Source organism: Tyto alba, unplaced genomic scaffold (genome assembly GCF_018691265.1).
Source record: "Tyto alba isolate M040663 unplaced genomic scaffold, T.alba_DEE_v4.0 Super-Scaffold_34, whole genome shotgun sequence".
Lineage (NCBI taxonomy): Eukaryota > Metazoa > Chordata > Aves > Strigiformes > Tytonidae > Tyto > Tyto alba.
The window spans coordinates 4263017-4289354 of NW_024881309.1; the positions used below are offsets into that span (position 1 = coordinate 4263017).

At 69.0% G+C, this 26338-nt stretch overlaps 3 protein-coding genes across 12 annotated transcripts; all 3 read right to left on the minus strand.

Moving 5' to 3' along the window:
- Positions 1-64: 64 nt before the first annotated feature.
- CUNH8orf58 (chromosome unknown C8orf58 homolog) lies at positions 65-8334 on the minus strand. 6 transcript variants are annotated; one of them, XM_042801342.1, is made up of 13 exons: positions 8222-8334; positions 6939-7061; positions 6015-6487; positions 5789-5923; positions 5576-5654; positions 5360-5463; positions 4618-5259; positions 4300-4372; positions 4061-4173; positions 3380-3500; positions 2893-3031; positions 1072-1522; positions 65-551 (listed from the first exon to the last, which is right to left on the minus strand). In XM_042801342.1, the coding sequence occupies exons 2-7, from the start codon at positions 6982-6984 to the stop codon at positions 5176-5178; spliced, it is 921 nt and encodes a 306-aa protein (XP_042657276.1). In that variant the 5' UTR covers positions 6985-7061; positions 8222-8334; the 3' UTR covers positions 65-551; positions 1072-1522; positions 2893-3031; positions 3380-3500; positions 4061-4173; positions 4300-4372; positions 4618-5175. The 6 variants fall into 6 exon arrangements, with proteins under 6 accessions (XP_042657276.1, XP_042657277.1, XP_042657278.1 ...); XM_042801343.1 differs by lacking the exon at positions 4300-4372; XM_042801344.1 differs by having other exon boundaries at positions 1072-1195; positions 4061-4372.
- A 1052-nt stretch (positions 8335-9386) lies between these two features.
- Positions 9387-16631, minus strand: PDLIM2 (PDZ and LIM domain 2). 4 transcript variants are annotated; one of them, XM_042801336.1, is made up of 10 exons: positions 16570-16631; positions 14481-14587; positions 13804-13955; positions 13341-13410; positions 13158-13249; positions 13018-13063; positions 10808-10968; positions 10344-10489; positions 10146-10251; positions 9387-10023 (listed from the first exon to the last, which is right to left on the minus strand). In XM_042801336.1, the coding sequence occupies exons 2-10, from the start codon at positions 14571-14573 to the stop codon at positions 9828-9830; spliced, it is 1062 nt and encodes a 353-aa protein (XP_042657270.1). In that variant the 5' UTR covers positions 14574-14587; positions 16570-16631; the 3' UTR covers positions 9387-9827. The 4 variants fall into 4 exon arrangements, with proteins under 4 accessions (XP_042657270.1, XP_042657271.1, XP_042657269.1 ...); XM_042801337.1 differs by lacking the exon at positions 16570-16631 and adding an exon at positions 16211-16270; XM_042801335.1 differs by lacking the exon at positions 16570-16631 and adding an exon at positions 14790-14883.
- Positions 16632-17575: 944 nt separating this feature from the next.
- SORBS3 (sorbin and SH3 domain containing 3) lies at positions 17576-25943 on the minus strand. 2 transcript variants are annotated; one of them, XM_042801603.1, is made up of 19 exons: positions 25844-25943; positions 22882-23025; positions 22661-22766; positions 22326-22549; positions 22148-22211; positions 21939-22077; positions 21754-21847; positions 21616-21654; positions 21417-21503; positions 20956-21011; positions 19835-19962; positions 19664-19743; positions 19517-19563; positions 19261-19375; positions 19030-19155; positions 18500-18940; positions 18324-18403; positions 18137-18243; positions 17576-18043 (listed from the first exon to the last, which is right to left on the minus strand). In XM_042801603.1, the coding sequence occupies exons 2-19, from the start codon at positions 22981-22983 to the stop codon at positions 17982-17984; spliced, it is 2097 nt and encodes a 698-aa protein (XP_042657537.1). In that variant the 5' UTR covers positions 22984-23025; positions 25844-25943; the 3' UTR covers positions 17576-17981. The 2 variants fall into 2 exon arrangements, with proteins under 2 accessions (XP_042657537.1, XP_042657538.1); XM_042801604.1 differs by lacking the exon at positions 25844-25943 and adding an exon at positions 24262-24280.
- Positions 25944-26338: the final 395 nt, after the last annotated feature.

Sequence of the window (26338 nt, forward strand, 5' to 3'; positions counted from 1 at the left end):
GAGGGGGGGTGGGAAAAAGAAATGGGGTTGAACAGCCCCTGGAGAGACGCAGAGAGGAAACAGCTTCAGCAAAGCACGAGAAATACAATTTTTACAGTGGAATAGAGCGAATTAGAGCGTAGGGAGGGGGGTGGGGGAGTCCTGGGACAAGGGGCTGAAGGCAGTTTTGGGGTTGGCGCTTGTGGTGAAGGACTCTGCTATGGGCAGCACCCCCCCTGCTCTTTGAGTCCCTCCATCCTAACCCAGCCAGCCTGGCCCCACCTGCAGTGTCGGCTCAGAGCGCCGAGACGGGGTGTCTCCAACCCCCGCAAGGTTTCCTGATTAAGAGGTTGCCATTAAACACGAATAACGGGGCAGGAGCAAACCCCTACGGCTGCCCTGGCTCCAGGGGTGGGAGCCAGCTCAAGCCCAGCTCCACAGGGAGGGGGCCGGGGCAGAAAAGGGTCACGGGGACCCCGGTGCCACCCGCGACAGGACACCCAGGCAGGGACTTTGCTCTCTCCTGGTAGAAACCCGGCGGATGCTGGTTCCTCATCGGAGGAGTCGTTAGTCTAGAAAAGAGGAGAGGGGGTGAGCGGCAGCTCGCAGAGACAGCACCCCACTGTCCCAGCACTTCTCGCCCCAGTTGACCCAGCTCGATCTCCAGGGAGCTGGGGATTTTGCTCGCCAGGGAGGGTTGGCTTTGCTTTTCCCCCCCCCGCGTCGAGCACCGTGACGCTGTGGGGGATGTGGGCCAGGGCAGGAGGCAGAAGAGGGAGGTTTCCTGGAAGAAGAACAACCCGTCACCCCCCCCTACGCCCCCCAAACATCCTCCCTCCACCTGCCGAGCAGCCCCCCGCTTCCATTCGGTGCGGGTAGCCACAGAAATTCCCAATCAAAGTAGACAAAGGCTAGGAGAGCGTCCAGGGGCAGGACAGCGCTTGGCTCCGGAGCCTTGGGCTGCTGAAACGCAGGCGTGCATGAAGGATGGGAGAAGGCCGAGCTCCCCCCCAAAAAATGGTGCTGCGGAGCGGGGTGCAGGCTGTCCCCAGGATTGCACCAGGGACGTGGGGTTCCCCCCTGGCTACGTACCCACGTCTGCTCAGCCGCCTCCTCCACCGCTCCAGCAGCGCTTTAGTGGCTCCGGGTTCCCGATGTCCCTTCTCCAGCAAAATCCAGCGGCGCCTTGTAACACTCGTAGCCAAAAATCCCGCTGCTGGAACATCACCATCATGGCCATTTGGGGAGGGAAGGGGGGCACAGGGGACCTGCCTGCCTTCGGAGGGGAGCTTCCCCCCCCCTGCCTCCTGCACGGCAGCAGGGTGAGGAGGGAGATGATGCCTGGCCGGGTGGGGATGAGCCAGGAGGGCTGGTTCTCCAGGGGGTAGCTCAGTGGTCCTGTGGCCACCATGTGCTGCTCAGGGGCCTCTATCTCCTGCTAAAAACCGCTCTGTTTAGGTGGGAGCAGGACGGGGAAGGTGCTGGGAGCTGTCAACCCGGAGCGGGACCTCGCCTTCTCTAAAACACAGCCTTGTCCAAGCACCTGCAGAAAATGAAACGGGCTTTCGGGGCGGCGGAGCTGGCACGGCACCCGGCGTCACCGCGGCAAAGCCTCAGCGACCTCCTCAGCAAGGGAGGCAGCGGGGTCCCTTCTCCACCTTGGGCTGGCACGAGGCTCCCCGCTGCTCCAGGGAGTCCCCCCCCCCGACATCCAGCAGGAAAATCGCCACCACCTCCCACCGGTACCTGAATTTGGCAAACGGGACCCCGCGGCGTGGCAGGGAACAGGGGTGAGGCGCACCCCGGGAAGCCCAGCAGAAAGCGGAGAGCTGGACCCCGACTAAAACCTTCCCGCTGCTGGCAGGGAGGCTGCGAAGATGGGAGTGAAGGGGATGGGACCGGAGCCCCGCCAGGCCACGGGAAAGGCTGGTGACTGTCCCCAGCGAGGCCGTCCGCAGGGACACGGAGCGAGGCCCCCAACCCCAGCGCATCCCCGGCCCGGATCCCGGAGAGTCGCCGACTGGGACCGAGCCAAGCGCCTCCTCCCGCAGCGCGGAGAACTTCATCCCCCCTCAGCTGTTCCTTCCCAACCGCATCACATGCCGGGCCAGGTTTAAGCAAAATAAAAATCAGTTGCCACGGTTACCCGGAGCAGGGATGCTATATTTAACTACTGCCATGCACGGAGCCGAGCCCAGGCGCCCGAGCCAGGGCCACGCTTTTCCACGAGCTGAGCCCCTGGCAGACCCCACGCCGGGTGGGCAGGGGTCAGTGGGTGGGCTGCAGGGCCCCGGGCTCCACGGCTGGGAGTTGCCACATTCCTCGTTGCAGCTGGATTAAACCCCACCCGGGCTCTCTGAAATCCCTGTGGCTTCATCCGCATATGGCCGTGTCGCCCCGTGCCGGGCTGCAGACCGTCCCCCGCCACCGAATCCCCGGCGACCTGCCTCTCCTCCATCCAGCACACAGCCACCCATCCTTAGGCCCTGCTCAGCAAAGCCCAGCTCTGTGCCGTCAGCTCCTCCTGCCGTCCCTGCACGCTCGAGAGAGGGATTTCACCCAACGGAAACCAAACCCGAGCGTTCCCGGCGGCGCAAACTCCGCTCTCGTCTGGAAACCTGCTCCTGAACAAGCAGCTCTTTGCCAGGGCCGGGTCTGCGCACTCTCCGCACCAGGCTGGGGAGGAGGACTCCATCTTCGATAGTAAAAGTGGATAATTACTGGTTTCTCGCACCACCCACAAGCTCCCAGCGTTAATAGGGAGAAAGGGAAAATTAACTCTACAGTGTGGTGTGCGCTCAGCCTCGATTTCTGGAGCGGTGCGGGGTGAAGCGTGTCAGCACTCCGACCTCCGAAAAAGCAGAGGGAAGGGACGCCGCTGCTCAGAGATGCCCGAGAGCTGGTGGCACTCACCGCTTCGTGCTCAGCTCCAGCCCAGCCTGTGCCGTGCACACCAGGACCGCGGGGTCAGTGTCAGGATGGGGCCATCCCCTGAGAAGGACCATTCCCCGCCGCCGAGCACAACTTCATCCCCTTTTCTCCCTGGCAGGGACTAGGCAGAGACGGGTGGTGAGCCTGGTCGCGTCGCAGCTTCCCGACTGTCCCCCTTCCTCCCCAAAGCCCCCATCCCTCTTGGGGACAAGACCCCCTGGGCCCACGGCCAGCTTTTCCAGTCACCATCCCACCACCAGTCTGGCGGTAACCGCCGATGAGCCCACACCACCCATCCCAAGGGCTTTCCCCCCAAAATTGGGTGAATTAAGCCAGGTCTGCCCAGTCTAGCGCACGCCTGGGTCCACACCTCAGTTTTTTTTGTTGGGTGCCTTCCCTTAACTCCGGGCGATCCGGTGGCACCGGGGCCATCGCCTGTTCCCAGAGCAGACCTCCCTCCCCTCCTCACCTTGGCCCTGAAAGCAGAATCAGCATCATCCGGAGTGGCCTCAGCATCCTCCTCGGGGTCAGGATGCAGCTGGGGGGGTGTCGGAGGGGGCAGAAGCCGCGGGGCAGCCGGACGCCTCTCCCTGGTATCACAGAATGGGCCGGAGGCAGAGAACTGTGCCGAGGGGGCTCACCCGAAAACAGTCCCCTGGCTGCCCCGAGGCTTACAGAAACCAGAGAGATCCTCTCTGACCACAAATATCCCACCCAAAACACAACTACGTGGCCACAGCACCCAGTAGGGAACGGCCCCACGTATTAAGGTCTGGCCCCGGTGAGCGTTTTGTGCTCCAAAAGGCACCGGGCGGTGCAGGGCAGCAGGGGAGGGGGCTGCCCAGATGCCCACCCCACGGCGGGGACACACGTCCCTGTCACCCCCCATTTGCCCGAGTCACCCCCGCCCTGGGCATCTCCCCAGGTGGCTCAGGTGAGCGGACTGGGGGTGATGGCAGGAGGTTTGCTGGTGGGGAGGAAGGGAAACAAAGATCCTAATACCCCCCGTGGCACCACCCAGGAAAACCTAACCACCTACAGCATCCCCTCATCACGCTGTGCTCACAGCCAGCCCTTCCCGGGGTCAGAGACCCCCCCACCCACCCCTCGGTGCCAGGACCCATCCCCCGCGTGAGGGATGAGCACTCACGTCTCCAGGGAAGGAGCGGTGGGATGCAGGAGGCTGGGGCCGGGCTCCGGGGATGCTCTGCTGCAGCCCAGGGGTGACACAGGTGGGAGCAGAGCCGGGGGTCTCGGGGTACGCTGCCGGGAAGGGGGGGAAAAAAAAAAAAAAAAAAAAAAGAAAACAAAACAAAAAACCCACACAAACACAAGTCATAGTAGGAAATCGCTAGGAAAGAGGGGGGATGGAGGGGATAACGGGGGTACCTGGTTGGAGAGCACCTGGCTGGGGCTGCAGGCAGCTTTCACCAGCATCTTCCTCCCCCTGCGGTACCCGGCCCTTCGCCACGCAGACCCGACGAGAGGATGAGGGGCTCCAGCAGCACCAAAAACACCGCAGCGAAGCATCCCCCCAGCCCAGCCCCCCTCCTGGAAGACCACCTCCTTCATCCACACCCCCACCCCCCCCCCCCAAACACTCCTGCGGGCTGTGAACCACCTTGTCCCCCACCTGCGATGCGACCGGGGTCCCCAATTCGGCAGGGAACCCCCCACACCCACCCCCGGCACCCCCTCCCCACCCACCTGCAGCAGCAGCTCAGCGGGGGAACAGGGGGCTCAGCAGGGAGCTCTTGGGGAGGGGGAGGACAAGCTTTAGGGCCCCCCCCCCGAGGTAGCTGGACCCCCCCCCCCCCGCGGAGCCCACCCTGCCCCGGGGGCGATGTGGGAGGGGGGATGCAGCAGCTTGAAGGGGGCCGCGGGACCGGGGCCGGGCGGACAAAAGGAGTGGGGAAAGCCGTCGGAAGTGACGCGACCGTGACGCGCCCCCTCGTGACGTCACGCCGGGTCAAGGAGAGTGACGTCACCGCGCAACTTCACATCACCTTGCAAAGAGCCACCTCTTTGGCACTGAAAAGGCTTTATTATGGGGGGGGGGGAAAAAAAAAAAAAAAGGGTGAAGGGGTGGCGGGGGGGACCGGCCCCGGGTGGGCGTGATGTCATACGGCGGGGTGTGATGCAAGAAGCGTGATGCAATAGGTGCGATGAGGTGCAGTGAAGTTTCTCCATCCAGGGATGGCAGCGGGATGGGGGGCTCGGGGGGGGGGGGGGGGGGGGGGGGAGACGACACACCCCCCCCCGGCCCTACCTGCAGCGGCCACCCCGCAGCGAGCGGCGGGTCAGGCGGGTGAGCAGCACCTTCACCCGGCCCCACTGCGAGCGCCCGTCCTGCCAGGGAGAGGGGGGGGACACAGCTGTCAGCGAGGGGGGGGGCCGTGGGACACCCCCCCACACCCCCCACCTCACCCCACCAACCCCCGGCCCCTACCTTGTCCGGTGTCGGGGCTCCTGCCCCACTCTCTGAGGGGTCCAGCAGACTGGGGGAACTGGCCGAGTGCCCCCACGGCCTCCGGCACGGCCCGGGGTCAGGCGCTGTGTGACAAGGGGGTGGGGGGGGGGGGAACACAAAGCCAGTGTGGGGGTCCGGCCGGACATTGCCCGCCCCCCCCCCCCCCCCCCCATCCCCATATCCCACCCCGCTCACCTGGTGCCTGGCTGTCCGAGCAGGAGCGCGGCCGGAACCTCCACAGGGCCCGATCCTGCCCCCGCGGCTCCTGGGTGGGCTGTGGGTGAGGAGAGGCTGGGGGTGAGCTGGGATTCGCCCCCCCCCCCCCCCCCCCCCCCCCCCGGCTCCCATCACCACCACACACCTCCCAACCCTCATCCCCCCCCCGCCCTCCATCCCCCAGCCCCTCACCGTGGTGTCAGGGCGGGTGTGCCGGGCATCCGCCGCCTGTTGCCGGAGCAGCCGGTTGTCCTGCTGCAGCCGGGCCAGGCGCTCCAGCATCTGGCAGACGTGCTCCAAATACCTCAACCCCTGTCCCGGCACGGCCTGCGGGCAAACCAGGGGGGGGCTCAAGGGCTACCGAAGAGGGGGATAAACAACCCCCCCCAAGCCCCCCCCCAGCTCCCCCAGCACACACCGCTCCCTCGGGGTCCTCAGCACTGGGCTCCTCGGGGTCCCACGCCGGCTCTGCCGCGCTGGTGCTGCGTCGGCAGCGCCCGGGCACCCGCTGCCTCCTGCTCCGCTGCGCTGCCTGCACCAGTTTCTTGCTGGCCGAGCGGCTGCGGGGGGCCCGGGGGGGCTCCGTGCCCGGTTCTTCCCCGGGGGGGCTCTTCCCCGGTGGGAAACCGTCGAGGGAGAAGCTGCTCTCGGAGCCCAGGGGGGTGGAAGGCGAGTGCTCGTTGCTGGCCATCTCCACCCCGGAGTCCTCCGATTCGGACTTGAGGAGCCGCCCGCTTGCCGGGGGGCTGCTGGGGGAGAGGGGTGGCGGTGGGGGGGGCCCCCAGGTGCTCATCCCCCCCGCCGGGGGCTGCCGCGGGCTCTCCTGCAACCGGCGGTAGACGCTGGCGGAGGTGCTCACCACGCAGCTCTCCGCCGTCTCCCAGGGACCATCTGTGGGGCGAGGGAGGCCGGGTGGTGTTGGGTTGGGGTGGGGGGGCAGAGTTAGGACGGGGTGCTCACCCACCCCCCCTCCCCCCCCCCCCCCCCAGCCCCTCCCTGAGTCACTCCAGCTGCTCCTGCAGCCCCAGGATGGCTCCAGGGACCACCGGCTCCTTGAACTTGGCCCTTCAGATTTGGGGGGGGTGGGGGGCCACCGCCGGCCATCACTCAGGGTGGGATTGCAGCGTGGTGGGGGCTCACTCTCAGCCCTCCTTACACCCACACTCACCTCCCTTCCCATCCAGGCCACGGCAAGAGGGTTCGGGGAGGTGGGGAGCGAAGCTTTGGCACCCTCCCGGCGCTTGACTCGGGGTGCAGAGCCGCCCCCCACCCCCCCCCCACCCCCCAAAAACCCCTGCTCAGAAGCTCATCCTCCCCCCCCGCCTCCCCCCCAAGAACTCACAGCAGCTGAACCTCCTCTTCCAGACAGCGCGGGAGCCACCCCACATCGCCGAGAGCCGGAGCCGACTGCCGGGCGCGCGTCCCGGCGCTCCCTTTTATAGCCACCCCAGCCGGCGACGGGGCCCTGTATCCAGAGGCACCTCATTACAGGACTGGTTCCCAACTGGTTCCTTTTGGGATTTGGGATCGGCGATACTGGCTGAGCCGGTGGTTAAGGGCTCCCTTCCCACCCCAACTAGGCGAGAGTTATTTGGCCACCGGCGGGCCGCCAGCTGGGTGCTGCGTGAATTATTTGGGAAATCCCACTCAGTTTGGATCCAATTCACCCGTCGAGGGGCTCCGGTGATCCCAAATTCCTGCTCCTCTCCCCGGGGGGGGGGGGGGGGGGGGCTGGAGGCCACTCACCGCACATCCCTGGTTGGGTTGGCGAGGCCGGCGCCCGCGGATAATCCCGGCGGACAATCCTGCCGTTCAGCGCCCGCATGAATCCCAGCAATGCCGGGGGGGGGGGGGACACGACGGCCCCTCCGCCCCGGCACAGCCGCCCTGCTCCCACGCGCAGCATTTCCACGGGCTGCCGGGACGGCCCCACGGGCCGAGAGGCTGGTTTCACACTCCTCTCCCCACCCCCCCCCGCCCCAGCTGCAGCGTTTGTCTCGCCAACACGGGGGATTCACAGGGGGTCAGAGCCCCCCTGGGGGTGCGAAGGGGCACGGGGGGGGGGGCTCCCCATCACCAGGAGAGCTAAATCTTCCCCTGTGGGAGCTGCCACCATGCTGGGGGCCCCCTGATTCTGTAGCTCCAGCTCAGACCCCCCCAGTACCTCCTAGCCTTTGCCGCTGGAAGGGGTTCCCAGCACAGGCTGAACTGGGGGGTGTGGGGGGGGATGATATAGATGGGCTGGGGGTTTCTGGGGGGACCCAGGGGGTTCAACCCCAGTACAGGCCCATCAGCCCCGACACTGGAAGGCCACACCTGGTTTGAATTCCCAGTACAGCCAGCACCCTCGGCCCCTCCCAGCACAGGGGCCACAAACTGGGGGGGTCCAGAGTCCCCCCCTTCAGCACAGACACCACAAACCGGGAGGCACTAGGGCCCCCACTCCTGCACAGAACGCCCCCCTCACAAAATTAGGGATCCTTGAGGATGCCCTCCAGCACGGACCTCGCAGGCTGGAGACCCTGGGGGTCCCCCAGTTTAGCTCAGACCCCAGGGGGAGCCCCCCCCCGCCCCGTCGCTGATCTCCATGGGGGTCCCCCATAACCCCAGGGGCCACCGACTCACCGCGGCCGCGGAGCGGCTCTAGGCTGAAGGCTCCGCGGCGGCGGAGCATCCCCAGGCAGGGCTGAACCGGGGGCCGGGGAGGGAGCACCGGGGGCCGGGGAGGGAGCACCGGGGGCCGGGGAAGGAGCACCGGGGGCCGGGGAGGGAGCACCGGGGGCCGGGGAGGGCGGAGGGAGCGGCCCCGCTGCTCCTCCGCCGCTTTATGGGGCTGGGCTATGGGGCGGCACAACCCCGGGGCGGGGCGGGGGGGGGGGGGGGGTCCCCTTTGCCCCCAGCCTCAGCCTGGGGCTGTGCTACCCCGGGGCAGGGTGGGGGTTTCACGCCCTCCGGTTCCCCCCTGAGGGAAAAGTGTTTATTCCTCTTTTTCCACGCTGACAAGGAGGGCGGGACCGTCTCCATCCCTCCCTCCCTCCCTGGGGATGTTGAATTAGAGTCACCCTGTCCTAAGAGCGTGGAGCACTGAGCCGCGCCCCCCCCCCCCCGCTTGCATGGGACATGTCAGGGACACCCCCCCCCCCCCAGGTGCACGGACAGACCCACACGTGTTTGGCAGCAAAGGGCCCGGTTGCTGACCCTTCCTGGGGAGAGGTGTGTGTGTGGGGGGGGTGCTGGAATTTGGTGCCTCAGTGGGTGAGACTGGGTACATAGTGGGGTGGGGGGGTGGGGTGTGTTCAGCGCACCCCAAGGGCGGATCGGGCAGCTGGGAGGAGAGGAGCGAGGGTGGGGATCTGGAGATAACGGCAAAGCCCAGATAACAGCAAAGCCCATCACCGTGCAAACAGGCACGGAGGGCGGAGAGCGGTGATAAGAGCCCACCTGGGGCTCCACAGGACAAAGGCCTCCCCCCCCCCTCTGCCAACACCCCACAATAAAACCCTGACACCTCCCCCGGGGACACGGGGAGCAGGGAGGGAACACTCTGGCCCCATGGGGAGCCCCAAACTTCCTGGGAGCAGGACACGGAGCCCCGTGCATCACCAGAGCACCGGCCCCCTACATGGGGGTCCAGCTTCTTTGCACCGTGTCATGTGCCAAGCCCTGGACCCCCCCCCCCCCCCTCACTTTCCAGCTCCCCACTGCTGCTACGGGTGCAGGCAGGAGGGTGGCGGGGGCTGGGGTGCCTGCTACCAGCCCCCCCCTCGCCCCGCACAGACCAGACATGGGAGCAGAGCAAATATATATTATATTTATATAGAGATCTGGTTTAATATCTCAGAGAAGCCCTTTGCAGTCAGTGTACAAAGCGGTGCCAGCCCCCTCTCCAGTACCTAAGTGCTCAAGCGTCCCTGTGCCCCCCCCGTGCCTCCCCCCCCCCCCCCCCCCGCCATGTCCCCAGGCTTGCTGCAGCCCAGGCTGAGAACCAACCCAGCTCATCACACGCACTGGCACAGCAGGGGCAAAGGCGGGCAGCTGCAGCGCATCCCCCGCCTCAACCCGGTGACGCCCCCAACCCAAACACCCACCCCCCCTTAAACGCAGACCCCCCACCCTACCAAAGCAGCGGTGGGACACCCCAGAACGGGGGGTTCGGGGTGCGCTCTGCTCCCCGGGACACGAGGCGGGGCAGGCAGCGAGCTCCCCGTCGCGCCGCGCCGGTGCCTGGGGCTCAGGAGTGGGGGGACACAGAGGGGGTGACGGGCCCCCCCGGGGGGCCCTGGTAGCGCAGGCGGGCGTGTTTCTCGCAGTAGAGCTCGTCCCCCACCCAGAAGTGACCCCGCATCTTCAGGTTGAGGCCGCAGTCGGCGCAGGCGTAGCAGGATGAGTGCCGGTACCGGCCGTCCTGGATCCGCACCGCCTGCGTCCTGGGGGAAACAGGTTGGGGGGGCATCAGCGGGGCACCCCCTCTCTCTGGGGTCCCCTCTTTACCCTGTTATGGATCAACCTCCTTTTGGCCCCGCAGGGAGGGATGGCAGGGCCGACTCACGCGATGGTGCTGCCGCATTTCTCGCAGACGTGCAGCTTCTGGACGCCGGCCACGGGTTTGCGGGCGCTGGGCGAGAGCCGGCTGGGGAAGGGGGCTGCAAGGCCGGCTGCGGGGAGATGAAACCATCAGGGTCCCGCCACCACCCCGGCCGTACCCATGTCCCCCTCACCCCCACCCACCCAGGACCCCCCCCCTCACCTCCGCCCTCGTCCTCCAGAGCCTCCTGCAGCCGGTGGAAGGTGCTGGACTGCCGCGGGGCCGCCCGCAGCTCCCGGTTCTCCTGCAGCATCTTGTAAACCTCCGAATCCTCTTCCAAGCGCCGCATGGCCGGCTCCGAGCCCAGGCTGTGGGATGGTACCCCAGGGTTTGGGGGGGGGGGGGGGGGGAAGGGGGATTTTAGAGGGGGTTAAGGGGTTGTCCCAGCACCCGGGTCTGCCGAATTGCACCCCGCCACCTGCTCCCTCCACCCTGGGGAGCTGCCCCAGCCTGCCCGGCCCTCCCACGGCCCTACCTGCCTCGCAGGTGGGTTAACTCTTTCCACGGGCTCCCTCGGCAAGGCAGCACCCTTTGGGATAGGTGCTGGGGGGGGCGGGGGGTGAGGGATGGGGGCTTCCCCACCTCTACGTGTCCCCCCCCTCCCCAACCCCGAGCTCGCTCCGTACCTGTTGCAAGGGCTGGGAGAGGATGAGGAGCGGCGCTGCTCTCTGCACGTCTCCCAAGGGTTTGGGGGGGCCCCGAGCCCCGGTGAGGGTGGGCGCGGGGGGGGTGGAGGCAAGATTGACCCCGGGGAGCTGTTCTGGTGGCTCAGGCTTCCTCGCTCCTGCTAGGGGTGGGGGGAGAGAGGTGCTGGGTACCTTTTGGCGGGGGTGGCATTAGCCCCCTCAACATATCCCAAGCCCGGCGGGGGCGGCGAGCGTGGCATCTCCAGGGCAGAGCGCAGGGGAGGGTGACTGCAGACCCCCCCTCTCCTCCTGGGCCCCCTGGGGACACCCTTGGTCTTTCCCAAGCCCGGGTCCCCAAAGGGGTGGGTGCTCCGTCCCCCTCCCCAGGAGGGAGGCAGGGATGCTCCAAGGCTCTGCATGGGGCACCCGCTTCTCCTACCCTCCCAGGCTGGGGCCAGCGGGATGTCGGGGGGGGCTGAGGGCAGCACCCCCACTGCTCCCCACCCCGGTAACCCTGCGCCTGCGCCCGTCCCTTCCCCGGCATCTGCTCCTGCTTAGCGGCCTCGGCGAGGCAGGAAAGGCGAAACCCCGGCTAAGTGGAAGCCGATGTTCCCGGGAGCAGCCGCCACGCAGATGCAAAGCCCCAGCAAGAGCCCGGGAAAGGGGATGAGGAAAAGGAGCCCCTGCCCAAAACCCCGCGGAGAGGGAGTGGGGCAGCGCCGGGCCTCTCCGGGATCACGAGCAGGCGAGGGACGAGCTAAAATTAGGCACGGGTGGAGCTGGGCGTCTTGGCTTCGTCCCCGCTAGTACCAACCCGCCCTGGGATGCGACAAAAAGCGCCGTCCAAGGGCAGCCCTTCCCCTGTGGGCAGGGGGTTTTGGGCACAGCCCCAGCCCCGCAGTGGGGGGGCTCCGGGACAGGGAGGGACCCTCTGGGGCCGGCACCAAAGCAAATAAAGGGCTGGGGAGGAAGGAGGGAGCGGGCGGCTGGAGGAGCCAAGGGGCGGCCGGGGCCACGGCCAAAGGCAGCTGGGAAGGGCCGTGCTCAGGGCCACCGCGCTTCCCGATTTGGGCTTGAAAAACAAGAGAAAAAAAGAAAACGGGGAGGGAGGAGAGGAGGGAGACGCCAACTCCGGAGCCAGCGGCTGCCCCGTGGGGTGCAGCAGCCGCCCGAAACCGCGGCGGGGTGGGATGGGGTGGTTGCGGGCATCCCAGGACCGGTCCGGGCGGTGAGGGAGGCACCCGGGCCCCCGGGCATCCCGGGCATCTCCCCTCGACAGAGGCCGGCGGGCACTGCCGGGGGTGCGCCGGGCTGCGGGTCCCTGCCCTGCCAACGCCCCAGTCGTCCCCCCACCACCACCACCACCTCGCCCCCCGGGCTCGTGGGAGCAGGGCTAGGCCTCCCCAAACTGGTTTAGCCTCCCCAGGCTGGCGCCGTTGCCAAGAGGCGTCGGGTAGGAGCGAGGAAAACATCCCTGGCCGGGTGTGCCGGTGCCCGCGGGGCCGGGGTGCCTGCCAGCGCGGCGGGGAGGCGGCACCGGTGGCGTGGCAGGAGGGTCCCCGAGGCAGAGAGGGGCTGGCGGTAGTGTGGCAATGGGGCTGCAATGGGGGATGGTTTGGGGCTGCAATGGGGGACGGTTTGGGGTTTCAAGAGGCAATGGTTTGGGGCTGCGAAGGGTGATGGTTTGGGGCTGCAAACGGGAATGGTTTGGGGCTGTAGTGGGGGATGGTTCTGGGCTACAAGAGATGACGGTTTGGGGTTGCAAAAGGGGATAGTTTAGGGTTGCAGAGGGGGATGCTATGGGGCTACAGGAGGTGATGGTTTGGGGTTGCAATGGGGGGTGGTTTGGGGTTTCGAGGGGCAATGGTTTGGGGCTGCAAAAGGGAATGGTTTGGGGCTGTAATGGGGGATGGTTTGGGGCTGCAAAGGGGGATGGTTTGGGGCTAAAAGAAGGGATGGTTCGGGGTTGCAAGGGGCAGTGGTTTGGGGCTGCGAAGGGTGATGGTTTGGGGCTACAAGGGGTGATGGTTTGGGGTTGCAAAGGGGGATGGTTTAGGGTTGCATAGGGCAATAATTTGGGGCTGCAATGGGGGATGGTTTGGGGCTGCAATGGGGGATTGGGTTGGGGCTGCAAGAGGTGATGGTGCACAGATCCCCCCCCCCCCCGAACCTCTGCCCGGCTCCCCACATCCCCCCAGCTCCCTGCTCACCTGGCAGAGGCCAGGACAGACGAACTGCTCCTCCGAGGGCTGCGAGCTGAGGGGAGAGAACGGAGCCATCAGGAGAGTCCCTGCCGTGCCCGGACCCCTGCCCACCCCACAGCCCCCCCCTCCAGCAGGTCCCACCTTACCTGCTGCTGCCTGGCGGCGGGGTGAGGGATGCCAGGCTGGAGCAGGAGGCTCTCAGGGCACCCTGGCTCTCTTCCTGCATCCGCAGCGTGTCCTGGAAGGGGGGACAGGGTGATGCCAGCAGCTGAAATCAGCCCTGGGGCGGGGTGGGGGGAGGAGGGTATGGGGGGGCTGGCGGGGCTCACCTGGAAGCGTGTGGCCAGCCTCTCCGGCGAGGTGTCCCCGTTGGTGTGGCTGGGAAGTGACATCGGGGCCCTGGGGACCGAGGGAGAAGGGGAGGGGGGGGGGTCCTGCATCTGCCCCAGGAGCCAGCAGCCCCTCTGCATCCGTGGCATGCCCATTCCCCTGCAGCCCCCCCGGGGTGGCGGCAAGAGGCAGCAGCCCCAGGTCCCCAACTGGGACCAGTCAGCCAGGTAACGGCTGCCAGGGCTACCCGGCCTCGTTACCACCTGACTCTTTAATTACAGAGCCAGGACAGGCTCCCGTGGGGATGGCGCAGCCCCGGGAGTTGCCGGAGGGGGGAAAAACAACCGGCACACACGTGGTTGGGGACCCCAGCCAGCGCCGGGTCCCCTGGGGCTGGGCACCCAGGCGTCTAAGCTGCTACACCCCCCCCCCCCCCATCACAGCACCCATCACAGCACCCACCTCTCCACCTGCAGCTGGAGCCGCCCGGGGCTCTGCTTGATCTTATTCTGCGCCTCCACGTTGAGCATCTCGGCCGCGCTCTCCCCGTTGATGGTGACGATGACGTCCCCCGGCCGGAGGTCGCCCGCGGCCGCCTTCCCGTGCTCCGCCACCTCCGAGGAGCAGGGGGGACGTGGGGACAGCCCCCGCGTTATCTCGGAGGTGCTGGGGGCAGCGAGCCCCAACACCAGCGCTCCCTCGGCCCCGCGCACGCCGGAGGGAAGCAGCGCAGCATCCCCACGGGCAACCCTCGTGCGTCGCCGAGGTCCTGGCACGCCGTCGGGTGACACCAGCTCGGTGTCGGTCCCCACATCCCACCCCCACCGGGATGCTCCCACCCACCGTGGTCCCCACGGCCCTGCCAAAACAATGCCAGACCCTCTGCCGGGGTGTGCACCGACGAGAGGGGACCAAGGCCACGGCAACAACAGCTGGAAACAGCGTAGCCCTACCCAGCCCAGCGGCGGCACGAGCCCCCACGCCGTTGTCACCCGCCGTGGGGCCGTTCCCACGGAGCAGGATCCCTCAAGGACAGTAAACAGGATCGGCTCCCCGGAGCAGCCTGGCACGGCACCCGCCCCAGCAGCGCTCCCCGGGGCCAGGGGACACATGGAGGTGTGTGGGGGGGGAGCTCCTACCTTGGAGACGGTGATGGGCTTCCCAAAATCTCTTCCCCCCGTGATGCGGAAGCCCCAGGGGGCCGGGCCGGCCAAGGTCACCGTCACCGGCATGGCAGCGGGAAGTTCTGGGTGGGAAGGGAGCGGCGGCGTGAGGAACCCCCCCGGGGTGCCGAGGGGACGAGGCAGAGGAGGGCTCTCTCCTTCCTCCACGAGGCACAGCCCGGCAGACCACCCACTGGTGGCCTTCCCCCTCCCCGTCTCCCTTGCACCCCACCGCCCCTCCACCGCTCCCCCCCCCCCAGCCCTGCACCCCGAGGGTCACCAGACCGATGGAGACCGGCAGCGCTTTCCTTCCGGGGAGGGGACCCACAGCCTCACAAACTCGCAGGGTGCCGGCAGCCGCTGCCGCTTCCTCTTGCTGCCCCAGTGTCCCCCAGCTTCCTCCTCCGCCGAGTCGTAGCCCCCCACACCCCCCGGCTGCCTGGGGGACAGGGGGGTCCCAGGCACCCCGTGATGGTGGGACGGGGCAGGCGAGGTCACCTCACCAGCTCCCCCACCCACCCCGCGGGCCTTGTGCAAGGCAGGAAATCGGTGGCACGACAGCTCGTGGCACGGCACGGCAGAGCCAGGCCTTGGTTTTTGGAGGGGCAAGGGAAGGACCCCGCTGCGGGGACGGGGGGCTGGACACACAGCGGGGGTGCAAGCACCACCCCCCCCGAGCCCTTCGTCCTTAGCCATGCCGGTAAAGGATGCTGAGGATCCCCCCGGGGGGTAACAGGGGGTCCCCAGGGCACCCCAGAAAGCACAGCAGCCCCCGGCTTCAATGGGATCGGCTGGGAATGGGCAGCCCCCCTCCCCGAAATGTCCAGTTTGGCATCGCTTCTCCCTGCCCGGCACCAGCTCGGCCACGTCCCGTCCCGTCCCGCCGCAGCCGGCAGCGCAGCCGGGCCCGAGCTCGCCGGCACAGCCCCGGGGGGGCCGCGGGAGCCCGGCACCCCGTCCGCAACCGCCGGGGAAGGCATTTTAAAAATCCCAAGCGCACAAAGAGGGGCTTGAGAAGCTGCCCGGAAGAATTTCCTGGGCTGGGCTTCGCAGCGCCGGGAGGAAACCCCAAACCCCCCTCCCCATGCCCGGCACGCTCAGCATCTCTGGGCAGAGAGGTCTGCCGCCCCTGGGGACCCCGACACCCCTGCTGGGCACGACCCCCGGGCTCCCCAACAGTCCTGCACCCCTCCTCTGTCCCCTGACTCCACTCCCATCCCCAGCACCCCACCCCTGTCCCCCACACTCCCGGCTCTGTCCTCTGTACCCCACCCCTGTCCCTTGCACCCCCCCTCTGTCCCCTGCAGCCCCACTCCATCCCCTGTACCCCCTCTTTGCCCCCTGCACCCCAACCCCATCCCTTGCGCCCCCTCTCCTGTCCCCCGCACCCCTCCTCTGTCCCCTGCACCCCACTTCATCCCCTTCAGCCCCCCTCTGTCCCCTGCACCCCTCTCCTGTCCCCTGTACCCCCTCTTTGTCTCCGGCACCCCATCCCATCTCCTGCATCCCCCCTCTGTCCCTTGCACCCCCCCCTCAGTCCCTTGCACCCCACCCCATCCCCTGCACATCCCTCTGTCCCCTGTACCCCCTCTCCTGTCCCCTGCACCCCCCCCTCTGTCCCCTGAACCCCTCTCCTGTCCCCTGAACCCCTCCTCCGTCCCCTGTACCCCCTCTCCTGTCCCCCGCCCCCCTCCCCTGCCCCCCACCTCTCCCCTGCTCCGGCCGGGCTCCGCTCCCCCCTCACAGCGATGCTTTTGTGGCCGTGGCGGCTGGCGGTGCCGCCTGGCACCCCACGAGGCGTGACCACGGGTGACAAGCGATGCCAGGAGCCGCGGGGGCCGTGGGGACAACACCTGCGGGACGGGCTGCCTGCTCCCCCAAACTACACCCCCGACACCCCCCCCCTCCATCCCACCCTGCCAGGGGGAGCAACCACCCCGGGCACCGGGACCCCCCCGAGGGACGGCACCCCGCGACAAGGCGGCAGCATCCCGGGGACAGCGACCCCCCTCCCCGCTCCATCCCCATCCACCCCCCCACACACACACCCCACGCAGACACTCACGGGTGGGCGGCCGAGCCGGGCGGCCCCGTGGGGCGGCGGAGCCCGATCGCGGCCCCGGCGCCGCCCCCTCGGAAGGGGCCGGCGGAGCCCGGCGGGGCCGGGCCGGGCTCGGTAGCGCCGTCTGCGGGCACGGCCGCCCCGACGGGGCGCTCGGTGAGGGGCTCGGCCCGGCCCGGCGAGACGCCGCGGCCACGGGGGCCGGCAGATGCCGCGGGGGACCGCGGGTGGGCTCGGAAGTTGGGGGGTAAAGGGGTGCCCCGCGACCCCACGGAGCATCTCTGGCTCCTCGGGGTGTCACTGCCCCACTCAGCGTCACACCCCGGCGCAGCATCAGCCCCCGGGGGCCGTCGTAGCAACGTGCAGCCCCCCCACGGGCACCGTCGCAACCCTGTAAGCACCACTGCAGCCCCCTCCATGCTCCCTTGCAGCCCCCCCCATGCTCCCCTGCAGCCCCCCACGTCCTGTTGTAACCTCATGTGCATCCCTGCAACCTCCCACGGGCACCGCTGCAACCCCATAAGCACCACTGTAGCCCCCCCATCCTCCCCTGCAGCCCCACATGCTCCCCCTGTAACCCCCCACGTGCCACTGCAGCCCCCCCCGGGCACCGTTGAAGCCCCAAATGTTCCATCGCAACCTCACGTTCACCCCTGCAACCCCCCACGTGCCACTGCAGCCCCCCAAAGGCACCGTTGCAGCCCCCCAAGCTCCCCTGCAACCCCACATGCTCCCCCTGCAACCCCCTCACTTGCCACTGCAGCCCCCCCCCCCCCTCCCCAGGCACCGTTGCAGCCCCACATGCCACCTCGCTGCCCCACGTGCCTCCCCCTCGCAGCCCCCCCCGCGCTGAGCTGTAACCCTGCACAGCACCGTGGCCACGCAAGCAGCACAAGGCCCACAGGGACCACGGCACCCCACGCGGCACCCCACGGGCCTCCGCCCCACATCTCCCCGTGGGCACCACCCCGCGGGCCCCCATCCCGGCCCCACTAAGCTGGGCCTTGGCTCGGGCTGAGCTGAGCTTTAATGATGGATAAGAAGCGAACGTGACTCCCGGGCGTGTGGCACGGCCCCGGCATTTCGGGTCACAACCGTCATGGTCGGGCCCGGCACCGGCCAGGTCACCCCGGCACTGCCCGGGGGGACGTGGGGCCACCCGGCCCGTGGGCGATAAAGCACCGGGCAGCAGCGAGCAGGGCTCGGGTTAAGGCACTGGGGTGGGGGAGCCCCCTCCCCTTACTCAGGGCGGGGATTGCTCCCTGTTAAAGGCAGCCCCATAGGGGCAGGAGGGAGCTGGAGGCACTTCGTCCCCGTGGGGGGACACGGAGGGGGACACAGGGTGGCCGAGGAGGGACAGTGGGGAGCCCCCGGCCCCGCACCTCCCACCAAGCTTCTCTTCCCAGCACCGCGGGTCACACCGGCGCCACGTAATTGCCGGGGAAAGTGCCGAATTTCTGCGTCCTCCTGGAGACGCCTGAGGAGGGGATAAAGGCGAAGGAGAGGTGGTGAGGGGGGTGGCGGTGGCAACGGGTCACCGTCCCTGTCCCCTTCCCCGGCGGCCACGCACCCACAAACCAGCCGTCGTCGCATTGCTGCATGACATCCACCCGGTCGCCCTCCAGCAGCTCCAGTTCGTCGGCGTTTTGGGGCCGGTACTGGTAGAGTGCCCGGTACCTGCGGGACACGGTGACCAGAGCCTGTGTCACCACGGGTGCTGTGTGGGGACACCACGTGCCGCTCCTCCCCCTACTTACGGGGTCCACTGGATTTCGGAGCCGTTGTAGGACGGGGCGGGCTCGGGATGGGTGCTGGTGGGTGCCCCCGGGGCTGCACACTGCAGGGAGGAGAGGATGGGCGCAGCGTTACAGGGCAGCACCCCCATCCCCGGCGGTGCTGGGGCACGATGCCGGGGGTCAGGGGGGTCGCTCACCTTCTCGGGGGGCCAGGCCGGGCGCCACGGCTCCTGGGGATGGGCGGCTGCAAGGTGAGGGGGGCTGGCGGGGGCCGGCGAGGGGCTCGGGCCGCCGGCACGGGGTAGCTTTGGGGAAGGGGGGAAGGCGAAGCCGAGGTGGCGGGGTGAGGGCGGGCGCCCACCAGCCTCACCAGCACCTCGCTCTGCCTCCCGGGGGGAAGCAGCGGAAAGCGGGGGGGCCCGGGGGCCGGGTGAGCGCTGCAGGGCTGGGGATCCAGCCGGGAGCCGGGGGCTGGCGGAGGCGGGCGAGGGGGGGAAATCCTCGGCGGTGGCTTTGACCTTGGGTTCCTTCAGCACCTGCACGTAGGTGGCGGGGAAGATGCCCTGACGGCTGGTGCCGGAGATGCGCCCCTCGTACCAGTTCTCGTCCACCCGCCGCACCAGGCAGACCCGCTCGCCCTGCCGAGGGGACCAGAGGGGGGGTTAGCACGGCGTGGCACGGCACGGCACGGCACGGCACGGCGCGGCGCGGCGCGGCGCGGCGGTACCTTGCGGAAGGAAAGCTCGACGGGCAGCTCCCCGCGGAAATTGTAAAGCGCCAGGGCTTCGCCGTACTCCAGCACCTGGATGGTGGGTGCCTTGATGGGCTTGGGCACCTCCGTGGGGGGCAGGATCTGGAGAGGGGCGGGGGTGGAGGGGGGGCGCGGGGATACGGGTGAGGGTCTCCAACCCCGCTCTCCAACCCCGCTGGCCCCTCTCCATCCCCCGCCCGGGCTCACCTCCACGTAGTTGGAGGGGAAGATGCCCACGCGGCCGTGGTGCTCGCCCTCCAGCCAGTTCCTGTCCACTTCCTTATGGATGTAGACGATGTCCCCTTTCTGCAGGGTCAGCTCCCTGCAAGGGACACCGCTCACACCAGTCCGGGGGGGGGGCACCCACCCACCCCACATCCCAGCGCTCCTCCAGTCCCCACCCACCGCCCGAGGGACCGCAGGGGCACAGCGGGGACCCCCCCCCAGCAGCTCCATCGCTTACTTGGGCGACTCAGCTTGGAAGTCGAACTTGAGGCGAGCGGCTTTCATCTGGGGAGGGAGGGGAGAGGTTGCAGGGTCGGGGGGCAGGGGGGTTCCCCCATCCCAGCCACCCCCAATCCCATAGGGGATGGGACCATCCTGGCCTCACCTTCTTCTCCTCCCTCCTGACGGCTTCCACGGGGTCCCCCAAATCAGAGAGGCTGGGGAGGGTCCCTGGCCTGAGGGTGTCTGCAAAGAGCGGGGTGTCACGCGGTGGGGTTGGGGTGCACGGGGTACCCCCTGGTACGTCACGGCTTCTTGGAGGGTGGGGGGGGCTCACCTCTGCTGGGGGCTGCACGGCTCCGGTCACTGGCCAGCCCCAGGCCACCCTGCTCCATGCTGGGGCTGGCGGGGGGGCGGTGGGTGCCGGGGGGAGGTGTCTGCAGCCGGCGGGGTGACAAGGGACTCCTGCGGGGTGACAGCGGCTCAGGGTGGGGCTGATCCCCCCCACATCCAGCCCCTGCTCCCGACCCCACCGCCCTCCGAGGGGAGGACCCCTGGGCCCAGGATGTTGGGGTCCCCCCGGGGACTAAGATACTGGGGTCCCCCTGGACCAGGATGTTGGGGTCGTCCCCCCCCAACTCCGTGCCCCTCCAGGGTCTCATCCCGGGGGTGGCCAGGCGGGACGGGTCCAAAGTTTGCCGGTGGTGCCGGCGGCACGTCCCTGCTGCCACAGAGCAGGAAGCAGGCGAGCACCGGGGAGGGCCGCCTGGCTAATGGATAACCCTGCTCCTGGGGGGCACTTAAAGAGACCAAATTCTCCCCCCCCACACCACCCAGCCCAGAGGGAGGGGTCGGGCAGGGGGGGGCAGCCAGCCCTCCAGCCCCTCCCACGCGCACCCCTGGGGGGGTTACGGTAGGTCCTACAAGAAGTGGAGGGCTTTGTTTGTTTGTTTACTTCCCACTGCCGGGGCAGGGCACGGGGTCGTGGGGATGTCCTGGGGTGCCCCCCCCTCCATCCCGGAGTGTACCGGCCACCCCCCCCGTCAGCGCAGGTGTCCCAACGGGGACACAGCGGTGGGAATCCAACCGCCGTCACCTCCCTTGGGACCGAGCCAAACCCCGGGACACGGTGTCCCCGCACGAGCTGGACGGGGGAAAGGGTCAGTCCCAGTCCAGCCCCGTCCCACCCACTGGGCAGCCGGCCCGGCGCCGGGGTCCCCCACCCGTGCTGGGGTGTGGTGGGGGGGTGACGCAGCCAGCAGGGCCACGGGGGGTTCTGCAGGGGGATGCGTGGGGACCCCCACCCTGCCACGGGAGCTGGGATGTTGGAGGGACAGTCCCGTCCGCCCTCCCCCTCCAACCCCAGCGTGGGGCCCTGTCCCACCGCTGCCCCCCTGCCTTGAGTGGGGCCGCGGGGCAGAGAGATTGGGGGGTTCGGGGTACGGGGGAGCTACTCACCGAGCCGCCGGGGAGGCCGGAGCAGGGGAGCGGGCGGTGGGAGCAGCCGCCGAGCTCTGCCGGAGAGGAGCGGGAGGGGGTGGGAGAGAAAAATTAATCATCCAAGAGGCTGAGTCTCCGCGGGAAGCGAGGGAGTCCAGCTCCCGGCTGCGCTGCGCCAAGAACCGCTGGACGGCCGGGTCCTAGCGTCCCACGGCCACAGCCACGGCCACCGTCCGGCTGTGCGTGCGTCCCGCCGGGCGCTCAGCCAGCTGTGCCGGCATCCAGCTGTGCCGGCATCCAGCTGTGCCAGCATCCCGCTGTGCCGGCATCCCGCCGGGAGCGCAGCTGGAGCCTCGCGCGGGAGGAGGATGCGCGCGCGGGTGCCGGGTGTACGCGCCGTCGGCCCCACGTGTCCCCAGCCCGGGGATGGGACGAGGGGGCCGTGGGCTGGCGTGGGCGCTCGGGACCCCTCGGGGTACCTGGCAGGGCTGCCGGCGCGTCTCCATGGCCTTCATCTCCTTGTCCAGCTCCTCGCTGAGCTGCTCCAGCTCCCGCTCCAGCACCACCTGCACGGGCAGGATGGGGCTGCGGTGGGGCTGGATGGAACCACCTGCACCCCACGTGATCCCCAGTGCCACCCCCAGACCCCCACCCACCCACCCACCACTGACAGCGTACCTCGATGGGCTGAGCCCGCACCGGCGGCACCGCGGGCGGCTGGAAGGGACAAGGGGAGGGTTAAGTGGGTGCCCACCGCAGCACCCACAGCACCCTCAGTGCCGGGGCTGAGCGGGCGCCAGGGCTGCCAGACCCTACCTGCCACGGCGGCTCCAGCTCCGAGGATTTCCCCGGTTCGTAGTCAAAAATGCTGCCGGGCTCCACGGTGGCACCGGTGGCACCCCAGTTAGGCCTGTGGGGAGCCAGGAGGAGCTCACCCCGTGGGCACCCACTGGGGACGGGTCCCCATGCACCGTCAAAACGCCACCCTGTGCCGCACTCACCAGTCCAGCCCGTTGGGCATGCTGGGGGGCTCAGGCGGTGGCGGCTCGTTCCTCCGTGGCTCTGGGGGGGCTGGAGGCACCGCGGTGGGCGAGGGGCCGAGCTTCCCCGTGGGGCAGCGGTGGGGGTCCCAGTCGGGCTCTGCGGGGACGGAGGAGGAGGTGAGCGGATGCCGTGGCGCGCCGCGCCGTGCCGCAGCACCGGGACTCACCTGGCAGCTTGCGGTGGATCTGCCGGAACATGCTGCGGTACCAGTCGCGGGGCCGGTCGACGCTCTGCGGGGACACGGCCGGGGGTGTGGGGGGGTGGGGGGGTGAGGAAAGGGGTGACGGGGAGGTGGAGACACACACACACACACCCCCCCCAGCCCCGTGCCCCCCCTGACTCACCGAGCGCGAGGCGATGGGCATCCCCGTCTCGTCCACCGGCCCGATGCCGTCGTACTTCACCCAGCGCCTCTCCCGCCGTTTGCTGTCCTTGGTCCAGGTGGCCGACCAGCCCGGTGGCCGGGGGCAAGCGGGGGCAGCCCCAGGGCCGGGCGTGGGGCCGGTGGGCGCTGGGGTGCTGGGTGCTTTCGCCTCCTTGGCCGGCCAGGTCTGGTACCACTCGCTCGCTGGGGATGAGGTGGGTGAAGGTGAGTCCTGGCTCTCTGCTGAGCATCACTCCAGGGAGTGGGGCGGGGGGGGGGACACACACCCTCGGGGGTGTCCCCGGGGGCTTGTACCTGAGCTCTTGGGGGCCGCTCGGCCACGCTCAGCCCCTCCGCGGCTCGCCGGGTCGTGGAAGTCGAAATTCAGCGTGTTGGAGCCGCGGTGGCGGATGACGGGCACCTGCAGCACGAGGAGGGGGCTGCAGTGGGGGCAAAGCCAAAGGGGCTCCCCAAGTCCCACCCCAGGCATGCAACACCCACCCTTCCACCCCCCAACCCCCCCCAGCTCCACTCACCCGCGTTGCCGTGTGCTGCGGGGGCACCCACGGTGGTGGGTGGATGGGGGGGACGTCCTCCGCGCCCTGGCCGGTGTCGGGGGGCAGGAGCTGTCCCGCCATGGCCGGGGGGTGCCGGGATGGCCCCCCGGGGCTGCCCGTGCCCTGCGGGGAGAGCGGCTGCACTCACAACCGGTCCCGTGTCTGCCAGATCCTTCCCTTCTTCTCACTGGGCTTTACTGGGGAGATTTGGGAGGGGGGGGGTGTGGGGAGGGTGGGGGGCGGCTCTGGGAGGACCGTCTGAGGGACCGTCCCCCGTTATCCAGCGGCGCAGGGGACACCGTGGCGGGGTGACAATCCCAGATTTGGGGGACCCTCACAGTGCTGGGGGAAGCGGTTGATCCCCGGGTGCTCTCCACGTGGGCTCAGCCCCGCTGCGCCCGGATCCAGACACAACACCCCCCCCCCCCCGACTCCCCAGTCCCTCTCCCTGCCTGGCTCCAGTCCCCCCTGGGCTTTTTGGGGTCAAAACGCCCCAAAGTGGGACAGGGTGATGACCGAGCGGCCTCGCACGTGGTGGCAGCGGCGACGGGCAGGGCGGCAGCGGGAGAGCTGCCAGGGCCGAGCCTCCCCGGGGCCGAGAAACACGAAAAGGCAGAAGTATTTCCCCACCCTGCAGCGCAAACAGGGAAGGGAGAAGGGAAGGAGGGAAGAGGCGGTGGGAATGCGCGGCCGAGCCCGGCGACGCCGTGACTCACCGCGGCACCCGAGCTGCAGCACGGGGAGGGGGGGCAATTCGGGGGGGACGGGACCCCCGTAACAGCTCCCGACACCGTTGCGGGGAGATTGTGGGGCTGCGTCGGTGTTTTGGATGGCTCCCGGGGTGAGAGAAGCCCCGGGAATCTTTTGCGGGGGACACGCCGCGTCCTTGCTTGTCCCCCCAACATCTCCTTCCATCACCCGTGGGACTCGCAGAGGCGGGGGGGGAGTGTCTGTTTGAGACCCCCTCCTCAAACAGGGCCAGCCGGTGCTGGTGGGGGGCTGCTAGCCCGGCACGGTGCCCTGCGTGCCACCCTCGTGGGGCAGATGGGGCTGGGGATCCCCCCGGCCCCTCACTCCCACTGCCGGAGGCTCTGCCAGCTCTGATAATTGAAGGGAAACTGAGGCCCCGGGAACAACTTGCCCCAGGGCACAGAAAGTGGGGTGCAGTCTCCCCCCCCCCCCCCCCCCCACCTCCTCAGGGCACCCCCAACCCACTCCATTCCCAGCACAAAGCCCTCCCGCAGCTCCACGGGGCTCGGTCCCATCCCGCTCCCGCGGACTGTCCCCCAAATCCTGACCCCCGGGGAGCTGGTCCCCGTCGCTCACCCCCTCTTCGCCGGCCCCCGAGCCAGCTCTTACCTCCTGGGTGGTGCCGGCCTCGGGGGGGGGGTGGGGGTGGGGGGGAGGCCGGGGGCTCGGGGACCCCCGCGGCGAGCGGGACGGAGCTGCGAGCGGCGGGGCAGAAAAACGCACGGCGCAAACTTTGCCGGGGGAAGGAGAAGGGGCGGGGGGGGGGGGGATGGGGGGGGACGGGACGACCTCAGAGCATAGCGGGGGGCCGGCGGCGAGAGCCCCCCCCCAGCAGCATCCCCCGGCTGGGTCAGCAGCCGCCGTCCTCCCTCGGTGCTCTGGCCCCCCTGGGGTGCACTGCTTCCCCCCCCCCCCGCAGCGCTCCCCGCTCTGGAGCGGGGCCGGCCCATTCAGAGTTTCCAGTGACATTTCCAGGGATGGGATCCAGGGAGACGAGCCAAGAGGCTGAACTCATCCCACGCCCCGCGCACGCGTTCCCGCGCTCTCGGCGCCCCCCCCCCCCCCCCCCCCCCCCGCTTACGAAACGGGGCGAGCCCGGTGTCGCCAGCCCCACCACCCCCTCCTCCTTCAATCCCCCCCCCCCCCCCTTCAATCCCCCCCCCCGGCCACGGTGCTCCCCACCGGGATGGAGCAGGGGGCTCGGAGAGGGTTTTGGGGGGGAGGATGAGGAGGGAAGTGTCCAGTGGAGGTGGGGAGCAGGGCTCCGTGCTCACACAGACCCCCCCAAACCCCAACACGGGGGAGGACGATGACGGTGAAAGCGGAGTCCTCGTCCCCGCTGCTGCTTGCTTTCCCACGGGTGACCCTCCATCCCGCAGGGGTCTGGGTGTTGGGGACCCTCATTTAACACCCCGCACCCCACCTCACCCCCTCGGGCAGCGCCAGTGTCCCAGCCGCGGCCGCTCGCCCGCTTCCTGCTCCCGCTGCTCCCCAAAACTGCTGACAGCCCAAAAACGGGGCAGCCCTGGCCCTTCCTCTACCCCACGCGCTCCCACGTCAGCTCAGGCCTCTGTCCCCCCCCCTCCCGGGGAGCTCACACGGGGTGGGGTGGGGGGACACGGGATGGTGGCTTTGGCCATCCCTCGGTCCCCACCAAGCCACCCGTCCTCCCCCTGCCAGGAGCTGGGGACGAAGGGGCCGGTGGCACCAGCCCTGCCTGCACGCATCCAGGGGACAAAAAGGGGGGGGGGGACATGACAGGAGCGGGGGGCTGCTCCCCGCTGTCACAGCCCAGGAGGACACAGCTCCAGTGCGACAGCCGTGGGGATGGGGCAGCTCCCCCCCCCCCCGCCCCGTGCACCAGTGCAAGCCGGGGACACCGTGGGGAGGAAGTAGGTTGGGGACAGGAGCTGGTCCCGCCACGGAGACAAGGGCAGAGGGGACAGCGGGCACCGTGGGGAAAGGGTTAAACCCGGGGGGGGGGCTCAGCCCCCATCCCTGCACACCAAGGGGGGGGGGGTGCCAGTCCCCTCCACCCCACCCACCTGCCTTCTCTTGGAGGTCCCAACACCCACTGGCAAAAACCCGTGGGCAGCGGGGTCCCGGCCACCCCTCTGCTGCAGCCCACCCTCGGGGGGGGGGCGGGAGAGGGGGGCCAGTTTCCCCCCTCCCAGGAAGGGACCAAACTCACCCCCACGGCCCCATCCACCGTCCCCTCGCTGGGCGAGCAGCCTCCAGCGCCGGCCCTGCCTCCCAGCGCCAGCCTCCGCTCGCAGATAAATATTTAACGCGCAGCCTGGGACGGGATTAACAAAGGGCGAGTGTTTCCTGTTTGCTCAGCGCGGCGATGCCAGCGGGGAGCGGGCGGCCGGGCCCTGGGATGCTCTCCCCGGGGTGGGGGGAATGACGCCGAGGGTCGGAGAGCTCAGGGCTGGGCGCTGACGCCGGGCGCGAGGCAGGTTGCTGGTGGTTCCCCACCAGCTGTTGGAAAAAAATTAAAAAAAAGATAAAACAAACAAACAAAAAAAAAACCCAACCCCCCCAAAAAACAGGAAAAGGGTGGGAAAGCTGGAGCATCCTTTCCGCGGGTGCAACCCGGGGGCTGGGAGGGGCGTCACCCCACGGGCACGCGGGGTGGGGATGGTGAAAGGATCGCACGTGGCGGGCTGAACTCGAGGGCGAGGCG

Excerpts from the sequence above, each read along its gene's own strand:
- SORBS3 (XM_042801603.1), bottom strand. The coding sequence starts at position 22,983 with ATGGCGGGACAGCTCCTGCCCCCCGACACCGGCCAGGGCGCGGAGGAC. Across the intron at positions 19,744-19,834 it reads CCGTGCAGCCCCCAGCAGAG|ACACCCTCAGGCCAGGGACC; the intron begins GTGAGCCCCCCC and ends CGCTCTTTGCAG. Across the intron at positions 19,564-19,663 it reads TCAGGAGGGAGGAGAAGAAG|ATGAAAGCCGCTCGCCTCAA; the intron begins GTGAGGCCAGGA and ends CTCCCTCCCCAG.
- PDLIM2 (XM_042801336.1), bottom strand. The coding sequence starts at position 14,573 with ATGCCGGTGACGGTGACCTTGGCCGGCCCGGCCCCCTGGGGCTTCCGC. Across the intron at positions 10,969-13,017 it reads TCTGTCCTGGCCTCTGCCAG|CAGGAGCGAGGAAGCCTGAG; the intron begins GTGAGCAGGGAG and ends CCCCACCCCTAG. Across the intron at positions 10,252-10,343 it reads TCTGGAGGACGAGGGCGGAG|CCGGCCTTGCAGCCCCCTTC; the intron begins GTGAGGGGGGGG and ends ATCTCCCCGCAG.
- CUNH8orf58 (XM_042801343.1), bottom strand. The coding sequence starts at position 6,984 with ATGTGGGGTGGCTCCCGCGCTGTCTGGAAGAGGAGGTTCAGCTGCT. Across the intron at positions 6,488-6,938 it reads GAAGAGGAGGTTCAGCTGCT|ATGGTCCCTGGGAGACGGCG; the intron begins GTGAGTTCTTGG and ends CTCGCCCCACAG. Across the intron at positions 5,260-5,359 it reads GAGCCCCGACACCGGACAAG|GACGGGCGCTCGCAGTGGGG; the intron begins GTAGGGGCCGGG and ends TCTCCCTGGCAG.